Source organism: Apis florea, unplaced genomic scaffold (genome assembly GCF_048593485.1).
Source record: "Apis florea isolate Af1SG1 unplaced genomic scaffold, ASM4859348v1 contig_2492_pilon, whole genome shotgun sequence".
Classification (NCBI taxonomy): domain Eukaryota; kingdom Metazoa; phylum Arthropoda; class Insecta; order Hymenoptera; family Apidae; genus Apis; species Apis florea.
Genome location: NW_028256593.1, coordinates 5,316,306 through 5,327,013, shown reverse-complemented (window position 1 = coordinate 5,327,013; position 10,708 = coordinate 5,316,306). Strand labels below are relative to the sequence as shown.

General features: G+C 20.1%; 3 protein-coding genes across 5 annotated transcripts; 2 read left to right on the top strand and 1 right to left on the bottom strand.

Moving 5' to 3' along the window:
* Window positions 1-76: 76 nt before the first annotated feature.
* On the bottom strand, window positions 77-6,134 carry LOC100870577 (sorting nexin-14). Of its 2 annotated transcripts, none has more exons than XM_003693290.4 (9): window positions 6,009-6,134; window positions 5,291-5,525; window positions 4,526-4,915; window positions 3,905-4,217; window positions 3,545-3,700; window positions 3,162-3,286; window positions 2,973-3,034; window positions 1,939-2,777; window positions 77-1,594 (listed from the first exon to the last, which is right to left on the bottom strand). In XM_003693290.4, the coding sequence occupies exons 1-9, from the start codon at window positions 6,128-6,130 to the stop codon at window positions 1,176-1,178; spliced, it is 2,661 nt and encodes an 886-aa protein (XP_003693338.1). In that variant the 5' UTR covers window positions 6,131-6,134; the 3' UTR covers window positions 77-1,175. The 2 variants fall into 2 exon arrangements, with proteins under 2 accessions (XP_003693338.1, XP_086762480.1); XM_086906354.1 differs by having other exon boundaries at window positions 5,291-5,483; window positions 6,009-6,130.
* A 557-nt stretch (window positions 6,135-6,691) lies between these two features.
* LOC100872846 (guanine nucleotide-binding protein subunit beta-like protein 1) lies at window positions 6,692-8,345 on the top strand. Of its 2 annotated transcripts, none has more exons than XM_012486080.3 (4): window positions 6,692-6,835; window positions 7,036-7,214; window positions 7,389-7,707; window positions 7,811-8,345. In XM_012486080.3, exons 1-4 carry the CDS (start codon window positions 6,692-6,694, stop codon window positions 8,111-8,113), a joined length of 945 nt encoding a protein of 314 aa, XP_012341534.2. In that variant the 3' UTR covers window positions 8,114-8,345. The 2 variants fall into 2 exon arrangements, with proteins under 2 accessions (XP_012341534.2, XP_086762484.1); XM_086906358.1 differs by having other exon boundaries at window positions 6,695-6,809.
* On the top strand, window positions 8,333-10,613 carry sicily (NADH dehydrogenase (ubiquinone) complex I, assembly factor 6 homolog sicily). Its single transcript, XM_012486092.3, has 4 exons — window positions 8,333-9,168; window positions 9,453-9,675; window positions 9,781-10,176; window positions 10,310-10,613. Exons 1-4 carry the CDS (start codon window positions 9,029-9,031, stop codon window positions 10,487-10,489), a joined length of 939 nt encoding a protein of 312 aa, XP_012341546.2. The 5' UTR covers window positions 8,333-9,028; the 3' UTR covers window positions 10,490-10,613.
* Window positions 10,614-10,708: the final 95 nt, after the last annotated feature.

Sequence of the window (10,708 nt, the reverse complement as noted above, 5' to 3'; positions counted from 1 at the left end):
CAGTAGAACCTGGATAAAATATACCATACTATCTGTAATGAATAAGAGTTTTATTTTTTAGATAAATAACTCCCAATTTAAATTTTTATTTTTTTATTCTTTTTTGTACCCAATTATAGGCATAATAAGATTTCTACAGTATCTTCTAAAATAATACAAGAATTTACAAAGCATTTTTCGCAAGTTCACTGTACATTATTATTATTATTATTTGTTCATTGTAAATATATTAAAATTGCTATTATGAAAAAACGAATTTGAGACTGATTCATACATAAAATGTTTGTAAATTTAGATTTTAAAGATTTTAAACAATCGAAAACAAATCGGTGATTATGTTATGTCATAATCTGTTTAGTATTAATTTTATTATAAAATAATTCTTTACAATTATAAAAGAAACTAATAGAAGAAAAAGAGACAACAATATTTGTTACAAACTATTTGATATTCCAAACATTAGGAACAACAAGAAAATTGAAATTTATTGTATATAACTAAATAACATAGAAAAAGAGTATATACTTTTCAAGTCGTATTTAAATGCTATATAAATTTCTATTCATATAAATATTTTAAGAATATGGCACATATTTACAATGTAATTATTTTTTTAAAAAATTACTTAATTAATTTATCATCATATAATCTTTAAAAATTTTTTTTAAAGAAAAACATAATCGAACATATTTTAATGTACACTATTTTTAATTGTAAAGACATATATCACAGTCACAAAATCTATCTGTAATATTTATATATTTTAAATCTAAGAAATATTTTTGGAAATTTTGAATCTTGTTCAAGTCAATATGATGTAAACTCCTGTTTTTTCTTGTTTCAAAGTATATACGCGTTTTAATATTTAACAGATTAATTATTATTAACATGATAATTATTATCAATCAAGAGATAATAAAGATCTAATCCATTGAAATCCAACGTTTTTTTAATGCAATCTTTCATTTGTAATTTTTTTTAATTAATTTATATTATTTTATCTTTAACATGATAATTATAAAAAAATTTAAGAATTTTAAGAATTTTTACTTCACTTCTTCTATTTAGATTTCATAACAACAGTTGGATGTTAATGGATATCGCCATTTAATGTCTTAATTTATTATCTTACTTTCTATCTACTATACGTATATATATTTCATTTTGTATGTAAGTCAAACTGTAAGTTCGGGAAATATATTTATTAAAATTTGATCTAGCAAAACATATGCCAGATGTTTATTAAAAGGTCCATTTTGTAATGAATCCAAAATGAAATCCATTATTTCAATCCATGGTTTATAAAATCCCATTAACCAATAAGGTAACAAACCATACAATCCTTTTTTTGCTGTTTCATAGTAATTTCGACGATTAATTTGAAAAGATGAATCCTTTGTGTGATTTTTATCATCCATTACTTTTGCGTGCAAAAGTTTTACCACAGTAGCTGCACGGCCACTGCTTAAAAGTTTTGCTAACACATTATAGAGTAGAATATTGGCATATGGATCCATCTTTGCTGATTGTGATGATGAAATAAACATCCAGAAAATTCGTGAAATTATTGATGGTACATTCAATAACCTGATCACTAAAACAATAATAATTGAATGTTTATAATAATTAGAAATTATTTATATTATTTATAAAATAAATAAATTAGGATTATTTCAAAATATGTTGATTTTTGTATATTTTATTTATAATATTATATTATATATATATTATATTTTATTAATAATTTATTTATATTTGTATTATTTATTTTTTATTTGTATCTACATTCATTTTGTCATTCATATCATTGTTTTAATTATTATTTTGTATTTATTCATCAAGATAAAAATAAGATTCTTTTTTAATGTCAAATAAAAGAATATAATAATAGTATAAAGCATTAAAGAAAAAGAGAGAAATAAAAAAAAAGAAACTTACCAGCACCTACAACACGAAAAGATTCACTCTTAATATGAGATCGTTCCAATGAAGAAGATAACGTCCGAAAATTAAGATCTAAATTAAGATTGTTTCCAAATATTCCGAACAATAAATCACGATGTCCTTTTTTTTCTATTTCATTTATTGTTGAATCGCTTGATGGTTCAATTCCAATATCCATATAATCATTTTTGATATTAGTGGAAGCCAAAAATACCGACATAAATTTATCCAAATGTTGTCCTTTCTCTTTTCGTAGTTTATATGCCATATTTTGATATAATATACCAATATCTGGTGTACTATAATTTGTAAAGTAAGGTTTTAAATTTGGCACAGTCAAGAAATTATATAATAATTCACTACTTCTAAGCACTGGCTTTGATAATAATTTTTCCAAAAAATCTTCATAGCGTTGTCTATTAATAGCACAAGATGAATGTGGATTTTTTCTTGAAGGTAATGGTGAATCACTTAATTCTTTATCTCCATGAAATTCAGCTAATCGTGTTCGTAAAACATAAAAATCTTGATCGCGACGTAAAACTGTCCAAGATTTTCCTTCGGCAATATTATGTACAGCTATTACGTATAATGTTTGATTATCTCCAGTTTCAATGTGTGGAATACTAATTCGCCATGTTGTTAAATCCCTGTGAAAACTATCATCCGAATACTTGATTTCATTGTAAGGACGAGAAGGATAATCTATTTCTTCACCTTGGTATATATCTTGATAGGACATTCCATCTATTGTAGATGATCTTAATACACCATCGATCTTTGGAAAATGATTCCCTATCTTTGAAGATACATTTGTAGATCCACTAGTAACACTTAAATAAAAATTATATATATTTTAAAGTACCTCTTAGAAAAATAATATTGATTCATTTGGCCACATAATTCATCATAATTATTTTATAAAAATGTTAAAAATTTTAAATTTTTAGCTATTTTATGATTTTATCATAATTAATATTTGTTCTAATAATATAATTAAACAATTAAAAAAAATATAAAAAAATTACCTTGTACATGATATCTGTTTTATTCGACTTGGAACTGCTTGTCCACATAATAAATCATATAACTGTAATATTACATAAAAAATAATTATATTAAAAGATATTATTATTATAATTATAAAGATAAATTATTATATTAAAATTATATTAAGTAATATAAAATAAAGACATACAACTATTCAATTTCCTTACTTGATAACTATGATGGAAAGATGGTAAACAAGTAGATTCTAATAAAGCATGTGCCTCCTGATGTGCTTGATAAAATGGTCGTGAAGTTCTCATTTCCTGAATCTTCTTTGAACCTTTTTCAAGAACTAAGAATAATATTGACATATAATGCAATTATATTCATGTATATTAATATATTGTAATAATAATGTATATTCAAAAAATAAAATGATTCATATAACAATATTAAATAACTTATAAATTACTTGTATAAAAAAAAGTTTCATAATATGTTTCATAAGTTTCAAAAGTTATATAGTATGTAATAAATTATAAAAAAAATATAAAAAAATACATATTAAAAATTTTAATGCTCATTACCAATGAAATTTTAAAAAACTTACTTTGTCTTATCCCTATTGATATATCTTCTGGTAAATGTAAATATTCTGGACCATCAGGATCTAAATATGTTGCATACATATTTTGAATATCTGTATACAAACTATTTTCTGCATTCAAACTCATATCTGGATTTAACATACGCTTACTCAGATCATCTGAAAATATATTAAAACTTTTCAAATTTTAATTCATATTCAATAATATCAATTTTAAATTTACTAGAAATTTATTGATTCAAATTTATGTTGTAAATATTGTTGTAAATATTGTTTAATTTAAATCCAAAATTTAATTCCAGAAAATTTAATTTAAAGAATTATTATTGTAGACTAATACATAAAAATTTTGTATATATTTACCAATATCTAAACAGAATTGAAAAAGATTCATTGGTCCAGTTTCTTTAATGTGTTGCATAAACATATATAATAATCGAGGATCATTCAAAATTTCATCCAATGAAGGTTTCAAATGATTCTGCATAATTTTAGAGATTAATGGTATTGTCACCCAGCATTGCAACATTGGCACATTAATCGCATCTATATGACTACATATTGAATCTTCATGATGAGTAGCCAAAGTTATTAATGCATTTATGTTATCTGGATCAGCAATAGCATCTATTGCTGGCAACAAAATCCAATTAGCTAAAATTTCACGAAGTATAACCTAAGAACATAATAAAAATTAAGAGTTTGTAATTGTAATGATTATATTGAGTTGGATAAGAAGTCCAATATAGTAATATAGTTTTTAAATTTTTCTTTAACTATTTTTTATTAATTCCTTATAAAGTCAAATTAATGAATTATTTAAAAAAATGTTTTTTGATTGTTTTAATTATTAATTACTTAAATCTAAGATCTTAAAACTAAGAAAAATTAATTAAATTTTATTATAGCAAATAATATAGCAAAACTAAACATATAGTATAAAATAGTTGAAAATTTCATTCTTTCAATTTTATAAAAACTTACTTTATTGTTAATAGATACATGAATAGCTGGCAATAGATGTGGTATAATTGCAGTTACTACTCCTCTGAGATAATTTAACTCTGCTTTACGCGAATAACTGGCTGGATGTATTTCACAACCGAAGTGATCGATTAATTGATTTCTAAAGGAAGACGTGTCCGATATATCTTTCACTTTCGTACGTAATGTTTTCCAATCTTGAGCATGTTGCAATATTAAGGGTATTAAGTGATAAAAGACGATATTAGGGACGTCTGTGCGAAGCAATCGCACTGTAATATTTTTCGTTGCTGTGGCTGTTGCCAAACGAAGTTGTTGTACGAACGCTTCATTCGTTGAAAAATTCGAATACCACGCGCAAACATATTTCTGTAATAGATCTTCCAAAAGCTGTAAAAGAAAATAATTTTTATATTATTCACAGATTCGAAAGAATTTAAAAAAAAATACAAATATATATATACATCGTTATTAAATATTTTTTTCATTATTTAATTACATACAATAAATGAAATATTTTTTTTATTTCTTCTTAAAATTATTTTTTACAAAAATAAAACAAATAAAATAAAAATATTATTATTATTATTGTTGTTGTTATTATTATATTTATTATTATATTAAATTTAAGTTATTATAAAATATTTTACAAACAAATGACTTCTAAAATCAATGTTATTATTATTATTATAATAATATATATAATAATATTATTTTACATTGAGATAAACTTTGCTATCTATAATGTAAACATAGAATAATTACTTGTTCTAAAGCATGGTCAAAATCTTTGGGAATTTTCACTTTAGTTGAATGTGGTAACAATTTATGCCTCTTGCAACTGTTATTACTACAAACACTGCATGGATCTTTAATTTCATAAGTTGGTTTAAAAGTATCACTTAATGCCTTCAAATCCACACCTATATACTCTAATATAACAAGTCCATAAAAGATACTTGTTATATAGAGACAACATATAATAAGTACCCAAATAATGCTGAAATTTTTTAATAAATAACAAAATTATTTATTCTTTTATTTTTTATCTAAAAAGTAAACTAAGATTTTTTATGTTAAATATTTTAATATGTAAATATATGTAACATATAATTATTTAATATATAATTATGTAATATATGTATAATTATATAATTAATTATACAATAAAATATAGCGATTGTGAAAAAAATTCATACAATTTATAACATTTTAATTCATTTTTATAATTACATAAACTTTAATAAAAATTCAAAAACTTATCTGATAATTACAAAAAAAGTTATTTTTATTATTTATTATTTTATTATTTTTGTTAATAAAAAGCGAAATAATAAAAATAAAAGTATTAAAATAATAAGATAACCTAATTACAAAATAAAAATAAAATGAAAATAAAAATACTATTAAGATTAAATAATATAATAATAATACAATAATTTGAAAATATATACTATAAAATAAAGGTATATCAATTACATACCTTTCGAATACAATTGAAACAAACGCAATCAGTATAAAAACAGTCGCTAGAATTATTACATTACATATAGTGATTATTATATTATAAAAATCTTGTATTTTATTAGTAGATATAAATGCCATTTCTCTAATAACAATTCTTTTTATTATAATTATAGTAAAACATTGTTATTATATTATCTTCGCATAATATTCAAATAACTAAAATATGACACAAGGTTTCAAAGATGGTTTCACAGGATAACATATGATATTAGTATTGAACAATGGAGATATGTATACCTATAGTTACTTAATATGTATCGAAACGCAGAATTAAAAATCGTTTTATGTTTTGATAATTAATATAATTTTGTCTCTTTAAAGTACATATTAATTTTATAACCTAATATTAATGTGATATATAATTAAAAAATTAAAACTGATAATAATTTTCATTTCAAAAGATCAAAAATTTAAGTAAAAAGTTTTATCTCATTGTTTTTATAAGAACTCATTTTAATGTAAAACTTACTTAAATTTATTTATATATTATTTATTTTTTAAAAATATTTTTATTTAAAAATTATTAATAAAATTCTATATATATTTTTAAATAAATCTTAACAAAATTTATTAAAATCTTGATTTATATTATATTAGAAATTTTATAATAGTAAATATAATCACACAAAACTTATTTCAATGGCAATATTTCCTCCTGATCCAAAATATATTTTTCGTGGTAACATGGGTAGTGTAAATTGTATTCTTTTTCAAGTAACTTCCAATATAGAACATCTTTATGCAGGTACTGCTAAGGGTAATATCCATGTTTGGGATTTAAATGTAAATAAAATACTTTATATTTTTATTAAGTAATTTTCAAATATTTTATAAAATAAGATATATAAAAATTTGAATTATGTAAATAACTTAAATAATAAATATATATATAATATATATTATAATATATAATAATATTATATAATATATATATAATTATCATTTTTTAAATAATATAATGATATAATTTTTTTATATTGAAGACAAATAGAGAATTATATCAAATTACATCAAACCAGGATTCCTGTTTAAATTTACAAAATTTGAACAATGACAATTTATTTGCACAATATAAATGTGGTTTATTAAAAGTATATAAGAAAACAGAAGCTCAATGGATCATACATAAATCAATGAATATAGATTTTTATCATTATTGCAGGTATATATATATGTATATACGTACATGTATGTAAAATTTTTAATAGCTTTAAAAAAGTTTTTTAGTAAAAAACTAAATATTTTTAGAATTATATAAAAATAAATCAAAATACTAAAATTCTTGTTATTGATTTTTGTTAATTTAATTTATATTAATTTAATATGTTCACAACAGGTTTCAAGTATTTTCTGATAATGAAATATTTATACCACTTAAAGAATCCACTGTTGGAATTTTATCTTCAGTTACTTTTAATATAGAATTGAAATTGAATACTTCAAATTTTCAAAATTTAGGAGAAATAATGGCTATTAAACCACTGAAAAATGAAAAATTAGTTTTAATTGCTTATGAAGTAGGAAAATTAATCCTATGGGATATTCGACAAAATAAAATATTAAGTTCTTTAAATGTAGAAACATGTCCAATGGCTTTAGATTTTGATACTACTTTAATGAAAGGAGTTATTGCTGGTCCTTCTGATAATTTACAGGTAAAAATTAAAAATAAATATAAAATGAATATAAAAAATGAATTAATTAGAAATTAGAACTAATATGAATTCACATATAATGATATAAATTTTTAATTTTTAGATATTTACTTTATCAGTTAATCATTTATTAAATAATAAAAATAAGATAACTATAACAAATCCTGGTACTTCTATAATAACAATTAGACCTGATGCTAAAATTATGGCTGTTGGTGGATGGGACAGTCGAGTTAGAATATTTTCTTGGAAAAATTTAAAACCATTAGCTGTTTTAAGTCAACATAAAGATACTGTACAAGATATTAATTATTCTATACAAGGGATAAGAGGATATGATAACAAATGCATAATGGCTACAGCTGGAAAAGATGGATATATTGCATTATGGGATATTTATAATTAAACTTTAATTATTAATTATTAATCAAAAACTATTGAATAATTTAAATAATGATTTTTTTAAGTAATTAAAGATTATCTTATTATGTTATTAATTTATATAAAGATTTAATTAAATTAAATGAAATAATTTCATACAATATATATAAAATTATATACTATTTTATTGTACTTCAATTTGTGTAAATGTTAATTTTTTATTAATAAATTATGTATATTTAATATCATATATAAAATATGATTGAAAAGTTATTAAAATATATAATTATATATATTAATATATATTATATTCATATATATTAGTTTTTATTTTTTAATTAAAATTCTATTTTAATTAAAGTAAAAATTAAAAATACAAAATTATTAAAATTATAAATTATTATAAATTATATAGAATAAACAAAAATTTTAAAAGTAGAATAATATTTTTTCAAAATTTTTTCTAAGTGAATATATAATTTAAAAAATATAATAAATTATAAAATTTTCTATAATGATACATTGAAAATTATTTTAATTTAATAATTTAATTATTTATTATGAATTTGCAAATTATTTAGTATTTAAGCTATTTATAGAGGTTAATGCTTCGAATGTGTCTATTTTCAACAATCGCTTATATTATTTATCTTAAATTATTATATTTTATTAAAATACACAATAGATACACAATTTATACACAAATAGATGTAATATAATGATTTATTTTAATTATACTAATATAATTTGATAAAATTCAAACAAAATTAGAATTCATAGTATATTTTAAAATATATTATACTAATCTTAATACTAATTTTATAATAATTATTATATTATATATTTAATTATATTAATGATTGATAATTATTATTTATTTATTTTTGCTATATTAAATATTATTGTTATTTAAATTTTATCTAACATAGTATATTTGTTAATGTTGAACATGTTTATTACACAAATATCAGTTATGAGTAAAAACTTTTATTTAAAACAAAATGTATCATTACAAATTTTAAAATATTCAAGTGTGATTAGAAAACAAACGCCAGTTGAATATTGTTTGGAATTAGTTAGGTACTTTATAATTATTAATAATGAATATATGTGTGGTTATTCTATATAATATACAATATATACAACATATACATATATATGTATATATATTATTTTTAATATTTCATATAAAAATTAATAATTAATAAGTAATTAATAAAATAAGTAAAAAAATATTTAATTATGGTTTATGAATATTAATTTTAAAAAATTAATTTTTTTCTAATAAATAATAATTTTCTAATAAAAAAGATATAAATAAAAAAAAATAAATTTTTATTTCTTAATATTTTAATATTTTTCAGAAATCATGATTATGAAAATTATTTATGTACATTATTGTTATCACATAAAAATAAAGCAGCTGCATTTGTAATCCGTGCATTTAATGTTGAAATAGCTCAAATAAAAGATCAAGTACATGATTATAAAATAGGAGAAATGAGATTAAAATTTTGGATAGATGCATTAAATAATACATATAAAGGAAATCCTCCAAGAAGTCCTGTTATGTTGGCATTACATACAGTAAAATTTTATTTTTTTTATAATATATATCAATTATAATATATATATCAATTATAATTCTTTATTTATTAAAAAATATGATATTTTTAAGAAAAATTTTTACAGATTTTACAGAAATATTCTCTTTCTAAACATTATTTCAAACGTCTCATTGATGTAAGACTTGAAAAACTTAAAGATTATTCATTTAATGATATGAGTGCAATAGAAAAATATACAGAATATAGTAATTCTTCTATTTATTATCTTTTATTACAAGCACATGGTGTAAGTAATATTAATGCTGATCATGCTGCAAGTCATTTGGGCAAAGCTCATGGCATTGTGAATTTAATTCGATCAGTTCCATATAATGCTAGCAAAAGAGTGAATATGTTGCCACAAGATATATTAATGAAACATAATGTATCTACAGAAGCTGTATTACAAGGTCAATCAAGTAAAGATCTTCAAAATGTAATATACGATATAGCTTCTTATGGAAAACTACATTTAGATGCTGTAAGTATATATTAGAAATAAAACTATAATAAAAATAGTATAAAAACTATAATAAAAAATGAAAAAATAAAAAAGATACTATTTCATCTTTTTACTTTATATGTATTTTAATATAAACTTTTGTTCTTTTTAGACAATTTCTCTTAAACATAAAGTGGAGAAAGAAGCACATTTAATTTTTTTACCAATAATTTGTCTTCAAAAATTTTTAAATGAATTAAGGAGAGCAGATTTTAATATCTTTGATGCAAGATTACAGAAAAAGGATCATTTACTTCCTTTATACTTATATTGGAAAAGTTACACATATTAAACTTGATTTAAATATTTATTACATAAATTTAGTTTTAATTTAAATTATCTTTCAATTAAAATATTATAAAATATTATCAATAATAATCACATATATAACAATAAAATTAAATATTATTTTATAATCTCATTAATATATAAATTTTTTAAATTACTATTTTGTGGTCAGCTTTTGTGATATTTAGTTATTAATTACTTATTAAAATATAGATGTGATGAT

Bases quoted from the DNA above. Each gene is read 5' to 3' on its own strand.
- sicily (XM_012486092.3), top strand. From the start codon at position 9,029: ATGTTGAACATGTTTATTACACAAATATCAGTTATGAGTAAAAACTTT. The intron at 9,676-9,780 runs GTAAAATTTTAT...AAATTTTTACAG, and splicing joins TTATGTTGGCATTACATACA to ATTTTACAGAAATATTCTCT. The intron at 10,177-10,309 runs GTAAGTATATAT...TGTTCTTTTTAG, and splicing joins GAAAACTACATTTAGATGCT to ACAATTTCTCTTAAACATAA.
- LOC100872846 (XM_012486080.3), top strand. From the start codon at position 6,692: ATGGCAATATTTCCTCCTGATCCAAAATATATTTTTCGTGGTAACATG. The intron at 6,836-7,035 runs GTAAATAAAATA...TTTATATTGAAG, and splicing joins TCCATGTTTGGGATTTAAAT to ACAAATAGAGAATTATATCA. The intron at 7,708-7,810 runs GTAAAAATTAAA...TTTAATTTTTAG, and splicing joins GTCCTTCTGATAATTTACAG to ATATTTACTTTATCAGTTAA.
- LOC100870577 (XM_003693290.4), bottom strand. From the start codon at position 6,130: ATGGCATTTATATCTACTAATAAAATACAAGATTTTTATAATATAATA. The intron at 3,287-3,544 runs GTAAGTTTTTTA...TATTATTCTTAG, and splicing joins ATCAATAGGGATAAGACAAA to TTCTTGAAAAAGGTTCAAAG. The intron at 2,778-2,972 runs GTAATTTTTTTA...TTTTTATTTAAG, and splicing joins AAACAGATATCATGTACAAG to TGTTACTAGTGGATCTACAA.